This window comes from Sorex fumeus, unplaced genomic scaffold, assembly GCF_029834395.1.
Source record: "Sorex fumeus unplaced genomic scaffold, SorFum_2.1 ptg000044l, whole genome shotgun sequence".
In the NCBI taxonomy this organism is placed as follows: domain Eukaryota; kingdom Metazoa; phylum Chordata; class Mammalia; order Eulipotyphla; family Soricidae; genus Sorex; species Sorex fumeus.
In genome coordinates this window covers 39,625,664-39,649,435 of record NW_026606101.1, presented here as the reverse complement: position 1 = coordinate 39,649,435, position 23,772 = coordinate 39,625,664, and the positions used below count along the sequence as shown (strand labels likewise).

General features: G+C 44.0%; 1 protein-coding gene across 1 annotated transcript in view; it reads right to left on the bottom strand.

Annotated features, from left to right (window-relative positions):
- Positions 1-23,772, bottom strand: part of CFAP61 (cilia and flagella associated protein 61) — a 402,292-nt gene that overhangs the window by 175,542 nt on the left and 202,978 nt on the right. The window contains exon 15 of the mRNA XM_056121438.1: positions 22,927-23,061. Within this exon, the coding sequence (XP_055977413.1) occupies positions 22,927-23,061 (135 nt within the window). The remainder of the gene's footprint in view (positions 1-22,926; positions 23,062-23,772) is intronic.

Below are 23,772 nucleotides of genomic sequence, written 5' to 3'. Positions count from 1 at the left end.
ACCACTTGATTTCTTGGAAAGCTGTGGACTTGGGCTGAGGAAGGAATTGCTCTTTACAGAGAGGAAAATCAGTCCTAGACCTTCCCCTGATCTTTTGGGTTCTTTGCCTTTCTTGTAGAAAAAAAAGACAGAATTTGGACTTGCCTGAGCCATGCCTCTGGACCCCGTGCCAGACTGTTTCATTTGGGGCAACCCAGAGGGCAGTGGGGGGGGGAGTGAGGCCCCTCCCTGCCCCAAGGGAGCCAGCCCCTGCAGCCAAAAACCTCCAGAACTCAATTGCCATCATGCTCACAGCCACTTTCCACATGCTCAGGCCGAGCATCACCCAGGAGTGAACTTATTCCTGGACCATGCGGTCACATTTGCGGTTGCATGTCATGTCATACCTCACACCATTAATATTCCCCACCACATTTAGTGGGGTTTAAAGTAGAAAGCAACCTGGCCTGTTCCCCCTGGCGGCCCAGTGGCCGCCATCCTCCAGAGGTCACTGGACAGTGAGGTTTGGGCTGCAGTTATGAGACACACGGGGCCTCACAGAATGGGGGTGGAGCCGGCCCTTTCCTCCTTGTCCCAACAAGACCCTGTATCATCACCCACGAACGGCCTGTCTGGCTCCTGATCAAGCTGCTTAATGACTATGATCCCAGAGACTCAGAAACAAATCTTGAAACCTAGTGGCTTTTCACAGAAATGCGTCCAGACCGCGAAGTAGGTTACTGTCGCTGGGCCACCCCAGGGGGGAAAGGGTGCTGTCCTTCTACCTGCTCCCCCTTTGTGGCTCGGTGGCCGCCATCCACCAGAGGTCATTGGACAGTCAGGTTTAGGCCCACAGTGACAAGACACGCGGGGCATCACGGGATGGGGGTGGAGCAGGCCCTTTCCTCCCCTTTCCATCCCAACAAGACCCTGTATCATTGCCCACAAACGGCCTCTCTGGCTCCTGATCAAGCTGCTTAATGGCCATGATCCCAGAGACTCAGGAACAAATCTCAGAACCCAGTGGCTTTTGGCAGAAATCCCTCCAGAATTAATTGTAAAAGTTTCGGAATTTCAAAATTGCAGAGCCACTATTGCAGCCACGTGACATCATATGCTATTCATAACCAGCAATAGAAAACAAATTGTCTACTGTTGCCTTTTCGGCATATCTGAGTGTTGGGGTAAAATCCCAAATAATAATGGTGGGTCTGGTATCAAACAATTGAGTGTGATCAAAGTAGAGAGAGAGTAATGTGGAAATCATCTGCCCCACAGGTAGGGGGAGGGTGTGGGATGGGGGTATACTGGGGTTTTTTGGGGGTGGAGAATGGGCACTGGTGAAGGTACGGGTGTTTCACTGTATGACCAAGACTTAAACCTGAAAGCTTTGTAACTGCTCTCATGGCGATTCAATAAATAAAATTATAAAAAATGAAAAAAGACTATATAGGTTTAATAATTTCTTTGATATAGTAATATGAAATTAATACTTGTTGAAGTGAAATAGCTTCTATCTGTTATCTGAATAGAGATGTTGTCACTTCTCCAACTCTGCAGTTCCCTTTTATTTTGAAATATAAAAGGTATAGTAGAAAACAGTAAGAACTTTGGGATTTTTTATATTTGTTTTCACAAGAATAGGTCTTATGTAACTATACTTTTAAAGTTTGCCTAAATTTAATAATGAATATTTGGATGCAACTTAATAAATATGTCTTTACCTAAAAAAATTTAAAAATAAAGTGAAGAAGGCAACCAATATTAGAGGGAAATATATTTTTACAAATACACACACACATACACACACACAGAGGAATCAACCTTTAACAACATGTTAGTAATTTCTTATAGAAGGGATTAATGGCCCCTGGATGAAATACAACAAAATCCACACACTTTCCTGTAAGAAACTTTTTTGGATCATTTTCAGTAGTTTATTCATAACAATACAAAATGAACCATTTCTGTTTTGCTTTGGGGCAGGGCTTGGGGTTTTGGATGGAAACATCCGAAATATGGTGGTGGGAAGGTTAGTTATGGTGGTGGGATTGGTGTTCAAATATTAAATATAATCAAATATTGTCAATTTCTTTATAAAAATAAAATTTTTAAAAAGACTGATTTATTTCAGAAGGGAAAGCAAGCAAGCTCAAGAGAGAATGGACTTCTCCTAAGGCAGAGAAAGCCCTAGTGCACATCTCAACATTATATATCAAAGTATGAAAGTACACATCTCAAGAGTGAAGATGCAGGCAACACATGGGCACAGGCAGTACATGGGCTCGGGCAATATATTCACACACTTCCTTTGTTCAAGTTGGTTCTTATAGTGTTTTTCCCAAGCTGTCCCACATGGGGCTTTCTAGTTAGGTAAAAGTCCATTACTAGTGTGGTTGCCAAGAGGGTAGATTTGGGAGTAGCTGACGGTCTTCTTTACTATTTCTTTTCTGGTGTTTGTTTCTCCTTGAGCTTCTCTTGGAGGTGGTGGTGGGGTGGTGGTGGTGGTGGTGGTGGTGGTGGTGGTGGTGGTGGTGGTAGTGGTGTGTGTGTGTGTGTGTGTGTGTGTGTGTGTATGGTGGGGCGGGGGAAACAGGGGTCTGTGCCGATGCCAGCCAAGTGAAGGTCTTATCAGGTCTTAGTTCCTGCGTCATAGAGTGGGCTTTCACAGCCTTGGAGCTGTTGGTTTTATTATTTTCCACAAATTCATTGCCTTGTGGCCCTTCACAATCTACCTGCCTGCCTCAGAAGGAATAGAAAAGAGACAGATCATGATTTTCCAGAGTTCAGAGCAGGGAGGGAAGAAGGGAAGGAAGGACAGAGGAAGAGTAGAAGAGGACGGAGAGAGCACTTGCTCCACAGAACCCAAAAGGGCCTTCAGGAGGAAATGCCTCACCATAAGTGGGAGGGTGTGTGGAGACCAAGATCCAACAGAAGCAACGGCTGAGGAGGAGCTAAGTCCTGAAACCCAGTGTGGGCCTGTGAGGACAAACGCTACCACAGAACCAGATCTGTTCTCATCTGCTGACAGCATGCTCCTCAGAGCTCCTCAGAGCAAGGTCTCTTCCCCACCTCCAAAAAATAAAAAGGGAAAAAATCTCTGAATGCACTCCATTAAAACATGAAAGAGCTAACTCTGGCCCGCCACTGATGTCAATTCCTGTCCTTCTATCAGGTGGAATGGAAGCTCAAGGCAGAAGTGTGCTTGGTTGTAAATCTACAACTTTAAAAAAATAAAATAAAATAAAGGGGAAAAAAAAAAGAAGTGTGCTTGGATTAAGAAAAAGAGGGGCTTGGGAGACAGCCATTTGGCACAGCTTTCTCAAAACTGTATCTGACTGCTAAAGACAAAGTCTTCTTATGTACTGTTAACTAAAACAACACATTGCAGAGTCTTTTATTAAGTGGAGGGCAGTACTTGGGCCACTCCCAGTGGTGCTAAGGGTTTACTTCTGGCTCTGTGCTTAGGGATCACTCCTGGTGGGTTCGGGGGACCATATGGGGTATCAGGGAATGAATCTGGGTCAGCCACATGTAAGGCAAGTACCCTCCCCGCTGTAATGTCACTGACACAAAAGTCTCCTTTCAAAATGTTAGAAATCACAAATTTTCATTTTCAAATTCTCAACTATCAATTTTTTTGGAAAAAAATTCTTTTGACAGCAGGGCTGGGAAAATAGCCATGGAGACCCACAAGCGTTGCCTGGGGGGCCCTGGTAGTCCCAGCACCTCAGGGCGAGCAGCACTGCCTCCTGCTGCTCTAGCACTGCTCTGTTTGGCCCAGATAACTGAGGATTACAAGAAGTGCCTCAAAGGGGCCCAGAGCATGCTCAGAAGAATATTCCCTGCCTTGAAAATCAACAGCAACTTTACATGTGACCTAGCAAAACTATTGCTAGGAATTGACTTAGCGGAAGCTGTAATAAATGTGCTCAAAAATATTAAGGTTGGACAAGGAAGCATTTGTTTATAATGGTAAGCATTTGGGTGAAACTTAAATGGTCAATATTGGGAAATGTGTTTGGCATTAAGTTCTGCCTTCCCAGGGCCTCCACCTAGCAGCTGTGTGGCCTCAGGCAAGTGGATGTCACAGAGGACATCTGAGGCATGAAGACAAAGGATGCTACTTTCCATAGGAACTCCTCCTAGAAGAATGTCCAGGCAGGTGGGCAGCGTGGTTAAATGACTTGAAAAGTCTTCTTTTACAATGAAACTATAAAAGGGTTGGGAGAATGGATATGAGAGAGGCTTCTCCCCTGCCCCCCCCCCCACTAGATTTCCGCAGTGAAAGGTGTAGGTATGCTCTGGGTTGCACCCTACTCTATACCTAAGAAAGGAGATGTTGGGGGGAGGGTGTCATTTCATAACAAAAGTCAGGTGTTTGGAGAACATAAGATATCTGGGTTGCCTTGAAGAGTGTACAGAGGGGACTGAAGCTCAAGGGTACAATGAACAGTCTAGCTGGTGCTGGGGGAGTGGGGAGAAGGGTTCGAGAATGATCTAGGCAGGCAATCTGTTGATCCACAAAGTAGGGCTTTGGTTCTAGGTTCTTCCTGTAGGGGCAAATACAATGCAGGTTGCAAAAGCAGAGGGGGAATAGCCAGCACTGTTTGAGATCGGGAAAGACCACAGTCACAAGAGGGAACCTGTGATTTCAGGCACAGGCTGTGAGAAAGGGAGCTGTGGAATGGGAGTGCCCTATAACAGCAGTGGTCCAACTGTACACTGTCGGGTGGCAACATTACTAAATAATAAGAAGAAATGAAAAAGCCTTTCATGCACACTGACACATGGTGAAGGGAAGTGGACACTGGTGGAAGGTGCTGGAACAATATATTATAAGACTCTGACATAAACAGTATTATCAATCACAGTGTTTCAAATGCACTTTACTTTTACTTTAACTTTTGAAGTATAACAGGTTTTATTTGGAATCTTTGAGGGGAGTGGGGAGAGAGAGACTACCCATTCTCCAGAGAGAATTTGGGCTTCTCCAGAGTGGAGCAAGCCCTAGCACACAGCACAGTATTAAAGTATGAAGGTATTGATACAGGCAAGTAGACAGGGAAGGGCTCCCATGACAATGGAATTCGTAGGAAGAAATAAAGCCAATAGGTCAAGGCTGCAAAAGCTCATCTCTGGACACGGGAACAAAGGCTCACGAGACTTCATCTGGGCCGACAACACAGAGAAGCCTGGAGTCTGCTTTGACAGAAGCACCAGCAGGAACAAAGGCCAGGAAAGGAATCTCAAAGACCATTAACCAATCCTAATTCTACTCTCTTGGTAACCACCATAGCAACGAACTCTAGAAAGCCCCAGATGAACCAGATCAGAGAAACCCTGTAAAAGCCAACTTGAACAAAGGAAGTGCACACAAATGCTGCCCTGGGTCCCCGTGGGCAAGCACTGTGGCACCCGAGCCCATGTTCCATCTGCATCCCCCCTGTGGTGTCCTGGGGCTCGCTCCCCCCGCCCAGAAGCCTGGGTTCTCTCTTGAGAACGTCACTCTTTCTCCTTCCTTTCCTCTCCTCAAAAAGCCTCTAAATAAAATCTATTTTGACTTCACTGCTCGTCTATTCCTGAAATGCTTTTCTGTGAGAAAGATAAGGGCCCAGAAGACCTGTGTAAGGCTTAGAACTGGCTTTCTTTTTCTGTAAAGAGCAATTCCTCACTCCAGTCCATGGCTCCCAGAGAAATCGGGGAATTAACTCCTGTGCAAAAAAGGTCAAGTGGGCATCAGGTGTGGTACGATAGCCACCCATGCCGTACAGGGGCTCACTGCAAGACTTCATCAGTCCTAGCCTTCCCAGTCTGTTCCCAGTGGCCAGGTGGATCAGGAGAAAGTAACCGTCTCTTCCCGCTCCGCCACATGTAAGCCACCTGTGGGGGCCACCAACATCAGTATGGAAGTACACAGTTCAAGTGATGCTGGTGACATGTGCTTGGGCAGCAGATGCAAGCAGCCAGCTACACACGTGCTCACGCAACATATCCCTCAAATAAACTTTTCTTTAAAAAATTAAAATTTAGGGGCTGGAGCAATAGCACAGCGGGTAAGGCATTTCCCTTGCATGAAACAAACCCAGGTTCGATTCCCAGCATCCCATATGGTCCCCTGAGCACCACCAGGAGTAATTCCTGAGTGCAGAGCCAGGAGTAACCCCTGAGCATCGCCGAGTGTGACCCCAAAAGCAAAATAAATAAATAAATAAGTAAAACCTAAATAACAATAAGCAGGAGAGATGCTAAGTAAGAGGAGGGTCTGGTGCGTTAGGGAAGAGTCTGCTCCACCCCATCCTCGTCTCCTCTGCAGCCTTCCTCCATGCCTCCCCTGTAGGCTTCAGCAGGTGGGAGTGGAATTAAACCACGTTCTGTGATTTGGAATGAGCTGTACAACTTTAACCCGAGTTGGACAGAGCCAAAGGATTTGCCCACATTCCATCCAGGTGCAGGGAAACCTTGGTGACAGTAAATGTATTTAGAGATGGAAGAAAGACAGAACTCCATGACTATTCCCACAAATCCTACTGACTTGATGTTCTGATCCATAAATGACTCACATAGTCTGTGTCCATTGCTACAAAATGGAGAAAGGGATGAAAAGCTTCTGTAAGAAGGCATTGAGATAATCCATGAACATTTAGTCCGGAGAAAGCCTTCATAGGAGTTTAGGGATCACAAGTCAATGGGCAATTGCAAACAGTTAAAGCAACACTTTACAACATCAACAGGCAAAGAAAGTCATCTTATATATTAAACAAAAGAAAACGCGTCACTATACAAAATGGAAGTATATTTAATTACATTTTCTTTCACAGAAAATGATCTAGAAGTAAAAACACAAAAAATGAAATCACGGGAACATATAATTATGTGAACATATAATTATTCTATCAGTGATGAATTATGTGGACAGATACTTCACGTTACTATGATCAGATTCACTTAGTCTTGGTTTATATAGAGATGTGAAAATTAATATAAGTTCAAAAACAATAGATGTAGTTCTTTCCAGTGTTGTCTTTGTGATTTTTAAAATTACTTTTATATTGGCATAAAAATCAATTAAACAATATCAAAAGACAAAATAAAAAAAGAAAGAATAAAAAGAAAAACTTCTCCAAATATAAAACACCACAAGCATTTATCTATAAATTAATCTGTAGGTAGATTTCAGGTTTTATAGCTTTTTCTCTATTTTTCCTTGAAGTTTGCTGTGGTAACAGCATGTATTTTTCAATCAAGGTGGAGAAATATAACTCCCCTTGTAAGCATCTGCAGCTGTAATTGTCTCCTTTGTTATTTCGTATCCCCAGCTACTTAAAAATCCACAAAGCAAAGCCTCCTCTTGGCCTTGCCGTAACTTTCCTCCCGGAAGGCAGATTCTGAGGAAGCCACTTAGCTATGAAGGCCAGTTTCAGCCCTGGGGGCCAAGGTCCACCTGAGGCTGAGCTGGCTTTCCAGAGGAGCAGCAGGCAGCTGATGTATCCCGAGGCACTTCTGGACCTTGGTGGCATTCATTACCCTGGCTCTGTAGGGAACAGAATGTACTTTTCCCCCTTTTCAACTGAGCTACAGCAGGTACCCAATCAGCATCCAGGGATTTTTTTTCTCTCTCTTTTCTTGTTAGGAGCTATGGCAGCTCCTTTGAAGAGCAGCAACTCTAGTAAAGGGGAAATGAGACAAAGCACAAGCTGGTAGCTTAGAATATGGGACATGGGAGGGAATCTGGGAACACTGGTGGAGGGAAACTGACACTGGTGGTAGGATCGGTGCTGAAATATTGTATGTTTAAAACCCAGCCATGAATAACTTTGTAAATCATGTGTTTTAATTAAGAGAATTTAAAAAAAATTTTTATTAGTGAAACATCATGAGGTATAGTTGTAGACTTACAAATTTTTGTGCTTGGGTTTCAATTATACAATGATCAAATACCCATCCCTCCACCAGTGCCCATTTTCCACCACCACGGATCCCAGTATCCCTCCCACCCCCTTTTCCCCCCATCCCACCTCGCCTCTGTGACAGGGCATTCCTTTTTGAAGAGAATATTTTTAAAGAGAAAAACAGAAAGTCATTTTGCCCCTGAGCTTGGGAGAAGTGTTGTTCTTTGCTGCCAGAGGTCACTTAAATGTGGGCTGGCATTTCAACATTTACTAGCAAGAGTACTCCAGTTTACCTAAGAATGAGAAGAGATAAAACGATACAGTCATTTCAAAAAATAGTTCGGTGTTTCCTCAAAATGTCACACACAAACTTACCATAGGCGCCAGCAAGTCTAGCGAAGTATACAGACACACATGAGCAAGGAAGATGCACATTCTGTAAACTGTGCCTACATGGGTGGGGAGGTAGCTCTAAAGGCTGGTGCATATGCCCTAGGCTCAATCCTCTGCACAACATGGACCCCCAGCACCAACAAATGTGACCCTCACAACCCCCAGAACAATCCAGTCTAAACTGTTAGACCAAGGTGGCTCTCAGAATGGTGCCAGTAGGGAGGCACTGTAGCACTGTAGCACTGTCCTCCTGTTGTTCATCTATTTGTTCGAGCGGGAACCAGTAACGTCTCCATTGTGAGACTTGTTGTTACTGTTTTTGGCATATCGAATACGCCACGGGGAGCTTCCCAGGCTCTGCTGTAGGTAGGGAGGCGAACAGAGAAATAAACTATATTAATGTTCATGACAGCATTATTCACTGTAGCCAAACAGCAGAAATGAAATGTAATACATCCATACAATAGAGTATTATTCAGCAGTAAGAGAACTATGTACGGCCAATAGGTACTACAAAATGAGTGTACATTGTAAAGATGTTAAGGTTAAGAAACCAATCACAATTGTACAATTCACTCATGTGAAATATCCAGAAGAGGCAACTTCACAGAGTTAGAATGTAAATTAGTAGTTTTCTAGGGCTGGAGTGAGCCTGTAGAGGAATGATTGCTAATGGGTTTTTTGTTTGGTGACAGAACTATTCTAGAATTAGTGGTGATGGCACAACTCTATGAATAAACCAAAAACTGGTCAACTTCCTAACTTAAATTGGTGAATGACAGGGTATATGATTTCTATCTCCATAAATCTGTTAGAGAGAAGGGTGAGGAGGGAGAGGGAGAGATATGCTATAATGTTTCCAAACACTGGACCTAATACAGATGTACCTTTTCCCTCCCATACCTAGTCAGCGTCTGAATGGCTCTGGGTCAAACTCAGTCAAGAGGAACCTCCAGGCTGCTGGGGAGTCCATTATTTGTGGGCCACCTTCTAATCAAGCAGTTGGTGCCAAAGACAGGGAAGGCTCCAAAAGGATTTTGTCAAGCCGTTTGCCTTTTCTGCGTTTTGCTTTCCCTACAACAAGTCATTCCTTAGCAGTTTACTTTTTAGATAAAGGAGTGTAGATAGAGTGGTTGGAGGTAGAAGTCCGGCATCCAAATGCCTGCGTTTGAAGCTCTGTGAATTAATCTTTGGACAAGACATCAATTTATCTCCTGCAAGTCCACATTTTTCAGGTCCGCTGAGAATAAGAGTGGCAGCAACTCTTAAGGAGGGCTGACATGCTGCTCTTAAATGAGAACCTTTCACCGGAAACCTCTAGACTAGTAAGAGTGGCAGTGGTGGCTTGTTTTGTAACCTTTCTAAGAGGGAGGAGTTATGATAATGAGAAGTCACTGGTTTATAAATCACTCTGATGCACACATCCATAGTACATATAAACTCAGGATAGAGCTGTCTTCCACCTCACCTGCACCCAGATGGTAGAAAGCCAAGGGCAGAGGGAGCCACTGGGGAAGAGCCCCTGGGAGATGCAAAGACAGATTTCAGAGCAGCAAGAGTCCCAGTTTCCAAGGTGCCGGACGCAGATCTGAGTCCTGGAGTCGCACATGCAGGCAGAGAACAGCGTGCAGACAACCAGGCTAATGTCCTATCGTGTCTGTGCAGGGACAGACGTGCAAGCTGAGTGGGCCCTCTGCCTTGAACTGAAGACTACGGAGACGGCCCCCATCACTGGGACCGCATTTCCATGATAGCTCGCACCAGAGAGGGCCCCAGCGCTCTCCAAAGGGAGGCCCTGCCTTCGGCTCATCCATCAATGCAGGACCCGCCCCTAATGTCTGCACCACCTCCTGCTCAGGGACTCAGGCTAACACACTGGGGCTGTGTTCCCACCCCGACCAACCACCAACCGACCAACCGTGTTGGGAGCTTGCTTTTTATTTTATTCTAGTCTATTTGCTTTATGTTGCTATAAAGTAATGATTAGCTTTTGTTTCATTTGTAAAGTAATTTAAGCTTTACCTTATTGACTTTGTTTAACCATTCTATTTAAAATTTATTTTATGTTAATAAATATTTACTTTTGTTCATAAATTAATTTATACTTTAAATTACCAATTTTTAAAAAATAATTAATTTTATTTAAAATTTATTTTTGTTACTTTTTAGGGGTCGGAGTGATAGCACAGCAGGTAGGATGTTTGCCTTGCATGCGGCTGACCCGGGTTCAATCCCCAGCATCCCATATGGTCCCCCAAGCACCACCAGGAATAATTCCTGAGTGCAGAGCCAGGAATAACCCCTGAGCATCGCTGGGTGTGACCCAAAAAGCAAATAAATAAATAAATAAAATTTATTTTTGTTAGTGTAAATTAATGATTCACATTATTTACAGATTTAAGATTTAAGTGATTGCTTTTATTTAACTTATTTCTAAAAAATTTTGTCTTGTTACAGGTGTTTCATTGTACGACTGAGATGTAGACCCGAAAGCTATGTAACTGCTCTCATGGTGATTCAATAAATAAAATCATAAAAAATGAAAAAAAAAGTAAGGTGGAGTTCGTGCCCAATTCAATCAGCTTAACAGTGGCTGAATAAATAGCAGTACTCCTACATTAAAAAAAAAAAACTTTTGTCTTGTTTCATTTATTTTAATTTAATTTTATACTAACACAATTACTTTATTTTTATACTTTATGTAGTTTTGTCTGATTTATTTGCTAATTTAGCAATTTTGTTACTAAATTTAAATTTACATATTTCACTAATATACTGTACAGCAATTTAAATTTTTTATTGTAATTTATAAATCTTATTTTTATATTATTTATATTATATACGTATTTGGTTTTGTGTTATGATTTTTATTAATTTCTTTATCTTGTTTTATTTAACTATTTATTTTACTTGTTATGGATTTAAACTATATTTTATATTAAGTAGATTTTATTATAATTTATTTCATTTATTAAGGGAAAGGGCTGGAGTGATAGCACAGCGGTAGGGCGTTTGCCTTGCATAGAGCCAACATGGCCGACGTGAGTTCGATTCCTCCGCCCCTCTCAGAGAGCCTGGCAAGCTACCGAGAGTATCTTGCCCGCAGGGCACAGCCTAGCAAGCTACCCGTGATGTATTCAATATGCCAAACACAGTAACAGCAAAGTCTCCAATGGAGACGTTACTGGGCCCACTCGAGCAAATTGATGAACAACGGGAGGACAGTGACAGTGACATTAAGGGAAAAAAATTCCTCTCTGTACTTCTGGAAACCCCGACAGCCACACTCAACTCCACTGCCACTGCCATGTAAGCTTATCTTATTCAGAGACTCATAAGTAAATCTCAAAAGAGACCAACTAGCAGCTAAAATCTCTCAGATAACAGTTCCTGGTTGAGATTTTAGGGCAATTTTGGGAGGGTGAGGGTGGGCCAGGTCTTACCCTATCAGAGTCCGGCAGGCACGTTCATGCCCCAAAGCCACGGCCATACCTTCAGGCAGACTGCCCAATTAAATATTCAGGATTTTCTGGACAGCTCAAACTCTACAATACTGATATCCCAAGCAGTTGCGCACCAGACTGGATAAGAATGTAACATAGAAGTCAAACAATCTTAACAAAAAGTTAACACAGAAAGCTTGACTTGCAACAACAGCTTAGTAACCTTCAGACAAAGACTTAATGTCTCCCATGGTGAGATTCAACAGTACCAGCAAATTTTATTCTACTGAAATATTCTTTTTATCATTCCTTTAGCCATTTAGTGGTAACAAGTAACATAAAATATAGTATTGTCAGCCTGCTATGGGGACAGGCTTGAGGAGTGGTAGGGAAAATGGAGACAATGGTGGAGGGAAGTTGACAGTGTTGGTGGGATTGGGGCTGGAATATTGAATGACTCTAATGAACAGCTTGTAGACCATGGTTTAAATAAAGTAGGTGGAGGGGGAGGAAAAAAGTGGGAGAGAGAGTTAGTACAGGAGTTAAGGTGAATATTTATTTGCTTTGCAGGGGTTCAACCCTGTTCAAATACCTACTACCACATATGCACTACAAGGGCTCACTTCTGAGCACAGAGCCAAGAATAGCCCCTGAGCACTGCTGGGTGAGGCCTAACTACCTAACTACCTCCCCCCAAGTAAAGAAATAAAATAAAACAAGTATTCAGAGAATTGGAACAAAATGGCCATGCTACTTACATTCCTTTTTTGGTGGTGGTGGTGGTGGTGGTGGTGGAAGGGTGGGTAATGTTCAGGAAGAAATTTAATAGTAAATGATTCACAATAAAACGAAGAAAATGTATTTCCTATGGTTAGCATGAACGTATAGAAATGGACAAAAGGTATCTTAAAAAAATTGACTCAGTGATTTAAAGTGGGTGAATTTCAGTGGAACACTATGCAGCTGTTAGGAGAGATGAAGTCATGCTTGTAAGTGGATAGTCATGGAGAGTATCATGCTAAGTGAAATGAGTCAGAAAGAGAGGGCCAGACATAGAAGGACTGCATTCATATGTGGAATATAAAATAACCTAATATGAGACTGACACCCAAGGACAATAGAGACAAGGGCAAGGAATATTGTTCCATAGTTGGAAGCTTGTCTCATGAGCTGTGGGAGAAGGCAGCTGGAATAGAGAAGGGATAGTTGGAGGGATCATTCAGGATGGGAGATATGTGCTGAAAGTAGATAAAGGACCAAACATGATAGCCTGTCAGTATCTGTCTTCAAATCATAATGCCCCAAAACCGAGAGAGAGTATGGGGCAAAATGTCTGCTATAGAGGCAGGGAGATGGTTGGGTTGGGGAGGGGGGTATACTGGGAACATTGGTGGTGGAAACTATGCACTGGTGGAGGGATAGGTGTTTGACCATTATTTGGCTGAAACTCAAACATGAAAGCCTTGTAACTATATCTCATAGTGATTAAATAAAAATTTTCTTTTAAAAATTGGTGAATTTTATTTGAAGAAAATATTACCAAGGTATCAGTAATGAACACCCACACAATACATGTATATATACATACATACCAACTCCCACCCCCCTCTGGTGCCCTGGCCACTGGGCTCCACGCTTGGCAGTTCAGTGCTCAGGCCCAGCGATGTTGCCCTGGAAGCTGGGGACCCTCAGGGGGCCTGGGGTGTTGGGTGCGAACTCAGGGTCCCTGCGGTAAGGCCTGCAGCCTGCAGAGCTCCTGGTGGTCCTCGAGGGACCAATGCAGTGCCTGGGATTCGAGCCTGGGCCCGGCATGCAGAGCCTACATCCAGCCCCTGAGCTATCTCTTCAGTCCAGCTGTTATACTTTTATTTTTATTATTTAAAATTTTGTTGTTTTGCCCACACTTGACAGTGCTTAAGGACCCTGGTTTTGCACCCAGGGGTCACTCCTGACAGGCTTTGGCGATCATATGTGGGTGCTGGGAATCGAACCCTGGTCAGCTTTGTGCAAAGGAAAGTACCCTACTCACTGTACTATCACTCTGGCCCCAATTCAAGTAATTTTAAAAATTATTTATTTACTTATTTAAAAAGTTATTATCATCTTTTTTTCTTTTTGGGTCATACCCGCCGATAACCCAAAGAAATTAAACAGGGGCATTCATATGGTTATGAGTGGCCTGTTTCCTATGGTCTTAATCGTATGCAAACAATTTTAATTTGAAGCTGTTAGGCATAAAATGATAGCCCAGTGGGTAGGGCATTTGCCTTGCACACAGCTGACCCAGGTTCGATTCCTCCGTCCTTCTCGGAGAGCCTAGCAAGCTACTGAGAATATCCCGCCCACATGGCAGAGCCTGGCAAACTCCCCGTGGTGTATTTGATATGCCAAAAGCAGTAACAACAAGCCTCACAATGGAGACGTTACTGGTGCCCGCTCAAGCAAATCAATGAACAATGGGAGGACAGTGCTACAGTGCTACATACATGCATATATATATATGTATATATATATATACACACACACACACGATACACACACAAAGATTTTCATTTTTAGAAAGCTGTACCAAGGAAGTACAGAAAAGTTGATTTTATTTTATTTATTTATTTAAATTTTATTGAATCACCATGAGATAGTTACAAGATTTCATGTTTGGGTTACAATAACACTGATCAAACATCCATCCAGGGCACATTCCCCACCACCAATGTCCCCAGTATACCCCCCTTCCTCACCCTCCCCCTGCCCCCGTGGCAGACAATATTCCTCATATTCTACCTCTACTTTTGGGCATTATGGTTTGCAATACAGACACTGAGAGGTCATCATGTTTGGTCCATTATCTACTTTCTGCACACATCTCCCATCCCGACCAATTCCTCCAGCCATCAATTTTTTAGTGATCCCTTCTCTATTCTACCTGCCTTCTCCCTTCTGCTCATGAGGCAGGCTTCCAGCTAAGGAGCAATCCTCCTGGCCCTTGTATCTACTGTCTTTGGGTGTCAGTCTCATGTTTTGTTCTTTTATACTCCACAAATGTGTGTAGTCCTTCTACATCTGTCCCTCTCTTTTTGACTCATTTCACATAGCATGATACTCTCCATGCTTATACACTTACAAACAAATTTCATGACTTCATCTCTCCTAACAGCTGCATAGTATTCCATTGTATAGATGTACCAGTTTCTTTTTTTTTTTTCCCCTTTATTTTATTTTATTTTTTTTAAAGTTGTAGATTTACAATTTTTTGTGCTTTGGTTTCAATTATACAATGATCAGATACCCATCCCTCCACCAGTGCCCATTTTCCACCACCATGGATAATATCCCTCCCACCCCCATCCCCCCATCCCCCCGTCTCTGTGGCAGGGCAATCCCCTGTGTTCTCTCTCTCCTTTTGGGTGTTGTGGTCTGCAAAAGAGGCATTGAGTGGCAAACATGTTCAGTCTATAGTCTACTTTCGACATGCATCTCCCCTCCTGGGAGGATCCTCCAAACATCCTTTATTTGGTGCTCCCTTCTCTATCTGAATAGCCCTTTCCTCTAGGATACCCGGCTGGCCTCTAAGTTATGGAGTAATCCTCCTGGTGCTGATCTCAGCTATTCTTGGGTATTAATCTCATACTTTGTTACTTTATATCCCCCAGATGAATGCAATCTTTCTATGTCTATCCCTCTCTTTCTGACTCATTTCGCTTAGCATGATACTTTCCATATTGTACCACTTGTATGTAAATTTCATGACTTCATCTTTTCTAAGAGCTACATAGTACTCCATTGTGTAGATGTACCAAAGTTTCTTTAACCAGTCATCTGTTCTTGGGCATTCAGGTTTCTTCCAGTTTCTGGCTATTGTAAAGAGGGCTGCAATGAACAAACAAGTGCAGATGTCACTTCGACTATACATTTTTGCCTCTCTGGGATATATTCCCAGGAGTGGTATTGCTGGGTCAAATGGGAGCTCAATTTCTAATTTTTTGAGAATCGTCCATACTGTTTTCCAGAAGGGCTGAACCAGTGGACATTCCCACCAACAGTGAAGGAGTGTCCCTTTCTCGCCACATCCACGCCAGCATCGGTTGCTTTTGTTCTTTTGAATGTGGGCCAGTCTCTGAGGTGTGAGATGGTATCTCATTGTGGTTTTGATCTGCATCTCCCTGATGATTAATGATGTAGAGCATTTTCTCATGTGCTTTTTTGCCATTCGGATTTCTTCTTTGAGAAAGTTTCTGTTCATTTCCTTGCCCCATTTTTGGATGGGGTTGGATGTTTTCTTCTTGTGGAGTTTAACCAGTATTTTGTATATCCTGGATATCAACCCCTTGTCAGATGTGTATTCGGTGAATATCCTTTCCCATTCTGTAGACTGTCTTTGTATTTTGGTCACTGTTTCTTTGGAGGTGCAGAAGCTTCTTAGTTTAAGATAGTCCCATTTATCTATCTCTGTTTTCACTTGCTCGGCCAGTGGCGTGGCATCTTTGAAGATACCATTAGCTTCAATGTCATGGAGGGTTTTGCCAACGATGTACCAGTTTCTTTAACCAGTCATCTGTTCTCGGGTACTTGGGTTGTTTCCAGATTTTGACTATTGTGAACAGTGCTGCAATGAACATATAGGTACAGATGTCATTTCTACTGTGCTTTTTTGCATCTTCAGGATATATTCCCAGAAGTGGTATTGCAGGGTAATATGGAAGCTCAATTTCTAGTTTTTGAAGGACTGTTCATATTGTTTTCCAGAAAGGCTGGACCAGTCGGCATTCCCACCAATAGTCAAAAGCGTCCCTTTCCCCCCACATCCATGCCAGTACTGGTTGCTTTTAGAAAAGCTTATTTTTAAATCACACACACTCATAAGAACCCCAAGTACAACTAAGGTTGTGTAACAGGCAGTGAAAGTTTTCAAGTTGAAATAAGGGGTTGGGAAATAATTAAGCTGGGGAAAAATTAGCAAGTTCTAGGAGAATAATGGGATTTTCTAGGGCAGCAGATGTACAAGTAAAACAGTATCGAGTAACAGTCCATCAGATGGTAATTATAGCTGGACTGGAAAGGGGGAAATTTAAAGGGTAACAGAACGCCAGTGAGTGACATTTTCCTGAGATCACATACCAGGAAAAAGCAAGCCAGCACTTACCCCTGAGAGGGAGGGGGTAGTCAAGAAAATCATCATTTTTCTTTGTGAAAAGACAAAGACAAAATGGAGGCTTTGGAGAATTTATTAGTGGAGATTTTAAAAGACCATCACTAATTATCAGCCACGAAGGACAACAACACACATTGATCATATTGAATCTGTAATTCCTAGTATCATGCTCAGTGAAATGAGTCAGAGAGAGACAGACAGAAAGATTGCATTCATCTGTGGAATAAAAAGTAATAGAATGGGAGACTAAAACCCAAGAATAGTAGAGATAAGTACCAGGAGGTTTGCTCCATGACTTGGAAGCCGGCCTCTCATGTTGGGGGAAAAGGCAGTTCAGATAGAGAAGGGAACACCAAGTAAAGGATGGTTGGAGGACCCCCTAGGGATGGGAGATGCATGATGAAAGTAGACTATAGATCGGACATGGTGGCCGCTCAATGCCTCTAGTGCAAACTACAACACCCAAAAGGAGAGAGAGAACAAAAAGGGATGCCCTGCCACAGAGGTGGGATGGGGTGGGGTGATGGGGTGGGGAGGTGGGAGGGACACGGGGGATCATCGGTGGTAGAGAATGGGCACTGGTGGGGGGATGGGTACTCAAGCATTGTACGACTGAAACACAAGAAAGTTTGTAAGTCTGTAACTGTACCTCACGGAGATTCACCAATAAAAGTAAGTAAGTAAAGGCCCTCCCGTTGATTGTCGATTTGCTCGAGCGGGCCCAGTAACATCTCCATTGGAGACTTTGTTGTTACTGTGTTTGGCATATCAAATACTCTCGGGTCGGCCATGTTGGCTGCATGTAAGGCGAACACCCTACCGCTGTGCTATCGCTCCAGCCCTGATTCACCAATAAAAAAATTTAAAATAACAAAAAAGAAAAAAATGCAATTCCTTTGGAAATTGATGGCTTCATTTATGGAAAAAAGGACAGAAAAAAGGGAGAAAGCAAGGAATAAAGGAAGGAAGGAAGGAAGGAAGGAAGGAAGGAAGGAAGGAAGGGGTGAGAGGGAGGGAGGGAGGGGGAGAGAGGGAGGAAAGGAGGGAGGGAGAGACAGACCAGGAAATTGTTCAGGTAGAGTGCATGCTTAGCATGTGAAAATCCCTGAGTTTGATCTGCACCCCAAACCACACTGCTATGACCCTGTGATCCCCCAGCATCACAAAACCTGAGCATACTGCATCACCAGATCTGAACATGTTGCCATCAGGCCAGCAGTGCTGGGCAAAGTGACACCAGGTCCCTGAACTCAGCTGGAGTGAGTTGGGGGAGGGGGCAGCAGACAGGGAAAGAGAGGACATTTCACACTATAATTCTATGTACACTGTACAATCCCCTGCACAACAATACTATATATATTCTGTGTAGTATAATTCCATACATAATTTCCCTAAAATGAAATGGACATGAGGGGAACATAGTCTACTGATACTGAAGCAAATGTTTGAACTACTTAATTTCAAAATAGATGTTCTGGTATTAAACATGACAAATAATACGACACACTGAAGATCTCAGAATTGGTAAGAAAACAGTGTCTTGGACCAAACACATACCCTCCCAATAGGTTCTGCAGAATGGGTCTAACCTCAATATGACAATTCACCCTAAAACCCTTTTAGGAAGTGCAGAAAGGGAAAAAACAGGCTTACATAGAAGCACCCCAAAATAAGCATGGACCAACTTACCCTATTGTTTCCAATGTGACTAATGGACTCATTTAGTCAAATTCTTGCTCGAGCTCGAGGCCCTCCCGTTGATCGTCGATTTGCTCGAGTGGGCCCAGTAACGTCTCCATTGGAGACTTTGTTGTTACTGTGTCTGGCATATCGAATACTCTCGGTAGCTTGCCGGGCTCTCCGAGAGGGGCGGAGGAATCGAACTCGGGTCGGCCATGTTGGCCGCTTGTAAGGCGAATGCCCTACCCGCTGTGCTATCGCTCCAGCCCCGTCAAATTCTTAGTGTTTTTTTTTTTCCCTGAGCAGAATTCTCATACAAGTGGGCCATAGTAACTCTGATCATAAAAAGATTCTTATCAGAATAATTTTCCGAAAATAAATTTACAGGGACTGGAGTGATAGCACAGTGGGTATAGCATTTGCCTTGCATGCGGCCAACCCAGGCTCCATTCCCAGCATCCCATATGGTCCCCCAAGCACTGCCAGGAATAATTTCTGAGTGCAGAACCAGGAGTAACCCTTTTGCATCGCCAGGTGTGATCCCAAAAGCCAAAAAAATAAATAAATAAAAAGAAAGAAAGAAAATAAATGTACAGGTCAAGATTTCCTACTCAAGCTAAGAAATGAGTCTTTTAGGTATGTTCCATGCAGATTCTGGCCAGCAATGGAGCCCTGTCCCAATACCCATGACGAGGTGACTGTGGTAGATACCATGATGAATCTTTTGGGCCTAACCTACCTCTGTAACATGTAATAAAAATTTTGTATTTTCTGGGTCTTTGTACTAATAAGGGGTAGGTTTTTGATTAATAAAAATGACAGGGAAGTATACTTCTCACCCAAACCAGGCCGAAAATACCATGGTCTCCTAGGGTTGGTAGGGGAGTACATTTCCCTGCCATTCAGTGATGAATTTCAATCATACTGACTTGTGCCAGATTTAAATTGGCAACCCACTGAGATGAAACACTTTCTATCCCATTATTCATGCCTGGAGTGATCTGTTCCCTTGAAGGCTGGCTTCCTAGGTGAGAGCAAGGGAATGGATGGCCATTCAGAGATGGTTGAAATAGGATAAAAGGTATGAGAACTAAATGTCCTGAGAGAAATGTTTGGACATGGTGTGTGTGTGTGTGTGTGTGTATGTGTGTGTGTGTGTGTGTGTGTGTGTGTGTGTGTGAAGGCAGGTGGGGTGAGGAGCCCCAATACAGCTTTATCTACTGGAGAGGTAGAAGGGGCTAGGAATGAAACTTGAAGGAAAGAAAATTCATTCAATAGCATTCATCATTCAGTCTTATTCAGTTCCACATCTGTATAATTACTGCACTGCTAAGAAGAGCAATGTAATTAGGACTCTAGCATTTCTCTTAATTTTATTGGCTCACTTTATTTTAGATAGTCTACAACATATCCATCATGAACTATTAGAAAAAATAATTTTAAGTACATAATTTATCATTTTAACTTGCAAATATAAAGGTCTATCCCAAGTGAATAATGGTCATAATAATGCTCTGATCCATTAGGACTTCTAAAATGTTCACAAAATCCTGTTTACTAAATATTGTAGCACTGTAGCAGTGTCCTCCCATTGTTCATCGATTTGCTCGAGTGGGCCCAGTAACATCTCCATTGTGAGACTTGTTGTTACTGTGTTTGACATATGAAATACGTCATGGGTAGCTTGTCAGGCTTTGCCATGAGGGCGAGATACTCTCGGTAGCTTGTTGGGCTCTTCGAGAGGGGTGGAGGAATCGAACCCCAGTCGACCAGCCGGCCGCTTGCAAGGCAAACACCCTAACGCTGTAATATCTATTAAATCTTCTACGGAATAATATAGTGGTGAAAGTGGTGAAAGTTCTTCTTAAAAAGTCAGAATTGGGGCTGGAGTGATAGTATAGCTGGTAGGGCGTTTGCCTTGCACGCGGCCGACCGAGGTTCGATTCCCAGCATCCCATATGGTCCCCTGAGCACCGCCAGGAGTAATTCCTGAGTGCAAAAGCAGGCAGGAGTAACCCCTGTGCATTGCCGGGTGTGACCCAAAAAGCAAAAAAAAAAAGTCAGAATTTACCAGTGCAATAAACAGCACAAGATAGCAGGTACCAGGCATTTACGTTGCACATTTGCTAAGCAGCTGTTTTCCTGGACCAATAATTTCAATAAAATCTATTTTCAACTATATACTGAAATCTGCCAGCGTTCTAAGGGAACAGGACAGGGACTGGACTGGAACAGTACAGTGGGTAGGGCATTTGCCTTGCACACAGCCGACCTGGGTTCGATTCCCAGCATCCCATATGGTCCCCTGAGCACTGCCAGGAGTAATTCTTGAGTACAGAACCAGGAGTAACCCCTGTGTATCGCCGGGTATGACCCAAAAAGCAAAAAAAAAAAAGTCTAAGGGAACAGGACACAATGGGATGAACAGAATACAGTTTATTAAATTGAAGCAGTCATTTCAACTCTCATTAACCTGGGATGAAATAATAGGTTTTTTTTCTTTTAAGGAAACAAATGTTTTCTCTGATTTTTTTTTCCTTATCTGGAACTCCAGCTTATTTCAAAGTCATGAACATGGAATTTTCCTGGGGTCTGGGCTGAGAGGGGGCTCATGGTACTGAGAAAACAGGGCTCTTAATGTCAACGTGGTTTCTCTGAACTTTTTCTGTTCCCTCCAGCCCTACTGTACAAGCCACCAGAAGGCAGCTGACAGCGCACAGGCTGCCACTGATATACAAAGGCACCTCTTGATTTAAAGGTATGACCTCTATGTACCTGAATGTGCCTCAGTGGCTACAAGAAGGCAGCATCTCTTCCTCTTTCTGATTTGACAGAGTACATCTATGTATTTTACATAAACTGCTCCTTCTAAGAATAGCATGACTCTATGCAGGCTGTGCTTTTGTAATGGTTATATCTGAAGGCACCTACTCTGACCCCAAGGCACTTTCTTTGCTCCAAACCCAGGAGTCTTGGTTCTCATACCAAATGAGTCCATATATATTCAGATCGCCTGCCTGATGTTCCCTAACAACAGGTCCTCCTGACAGATGGCTATGAGGCTCCAGTCTCTAGTCTGTGTGCAATGCTGTGGATCCTGCTACCCAAGGACTCGCATGTAATCCTGGATGAAAGTTAATGAATCTGTGCCTTGCTTCAAAAAGGATGTGGGAGGAAGGGCAGGAATGTAGAAGATCCAAAACTGGCCAGAAATTGAAAACACTGTAGCTGAGTGCTAAACATATGAGAATGTCAGTTCTACCCCGCATGTGTTCTAAGAAAGGTGCCCATCAGCAAATTGTGACTGGTTTTGAAGTAGAGAACTTGAGAGCCTTGAGAACACGTCATAGTGACTGGACAGAGTAGTTCCGTGTCTGGTTAGATTTGAATTTTCTCTGTCAAAAATTCACTTTCTACAAAATGATCAGTCTATGATGGAGATAAATTAGTAGATTAAAATGTACAAGTCCTGCATTTTACAATTCCCTCTACTTGTTGCATATGTTTGACATTTTCCGTAGCAAAGAGCTGGGGCAAATATAACTTGAGAACTTATCAAAAAATACTAATTTTTACAAGGGAGACAACCTGGGTTGCACCTGCGGGAACTGGGGTTCCCAGTTCCTGGTCTTAAACATTTTTTTTCATATATATGTGTGTGTATATATATATATATATATATATATATATATATATATATATATCTTTATGTCTTCACAAATATACAGGTAAATGTAGAACTGAAAGCAGCCGAGGCTGCAGGCGCACAGCTGCCCGGGAGCGAGGTCCTGATGGAGGGCCCGGTGCCTGCGGGGAAGCGCGGTCGCCAGCTGCTCCTGCCTGCCCACCCGTGTTCAGTTCTGGGCCGTTTCACGGCTGGACCTTTGGTGAGCTCAAACCTCCCGCTTTCTGCTTTCAGCTCTCACAAGGACAAATGTCGGCCCCACGGGAGGATGTGCTCCCCAACTGAGGAGGGTGTGCGTACGAAGACCCCGCGGCAAAGCCGTGTTCCCACTGAAGTGGCGGGACGCTGCGCGTCCACCCGGTGCCCCCCAGCACAGTCGGGCCCGGGCGCTTCGCCTGCGGGGGAAGCCTGAACCGTGACCCTTGCGGCCAGCGCCCCTTTAATCTGCCTCTGTCCGCGGAGGGCCCGGCCCACGCGGCGAGGTCAGTGTGTCAGAGGCCCCAGGCCCGAGAGCCAGGCCAGCGGGGCGGGGCGGGGCAGGGGGAGGCCGGGCGGGGGCTTCAGGGCCCTGGTTCCGTTCCGGAACACCGCCCGAGGGCAGGGCCGCGGGTAAATCGCGGGAGCCCCTGTAGTTAAGCGGCCCCGCGCAGGCCGAACTCCCCTCTGCCGCCCGGCTGCACCGCGCCCCACTGCGCCCGCACCCACCGGCTCCTTGGAGACCGACTTGGACGGGGCATTGATGCCCAGCTTCTCCAGCGGGTAGACGATCTGCCGCCGCGGCCGCACGGGCACCAGGTGATGCAGGACGGACGTCAGCGAGTGCGCGAGGGAGCTCTGGAACTGCAAGACAGAAGGGGAGCTCTGGAACTGCAAGACAGCGGTCTCTTGGGGGGAGAAGGGGAGCTCTGGAACTGCAAGACAGCGATCTCTTAGCGGGGGGAAAAGGAAGACAGCGGTCTCTTGGGGGATGGGGGAGAAGGGGAGCTCTGGAACTGCGAGACAGCGGTCTCTTAGTGGGGGAAGGTCGGGCTCGCGGCGCAGGTGCCCGCGTGTGGCTTTACAGACACAGAATCCTGCACCCTGCCAAGTGGGAGAAGGGGGGCTGGGGACTAGCAAATAAACAAACATACTCTCTCCGAGCAGAGCAGAGGAATGAATTGTAGATAATGCCTGACACTAATGAAGATAATTACGAGAGTAATTACATTACTATCTCTGTGGGGATGACAGATAAACAAGTGGTTTGGTTTATGGGATTTTTTTCAGTACGAGTATTTTCCCCAGGAGGATATTCTTCTCCATAGTGATCGTGAATCAGCTTGATCTGACCCCATTAAGATGTGTTATCTGTTAACCTTTGCGTGTTTGGCACAAGCTGCTCTAAGAAGGCACATAGATAAAAATGTCATTTGAGGGCAAGTGAGTACAGATGGGAAAATCCTCCTGTTTGTAAATGTGAGAGACACTCCTACAGGACCTTTTTTGATGAAAATAAGAGTTTTAACCCAAATGAGTGAAAGCAGAGAGGAAGGATGGGTTATAATATTTTGA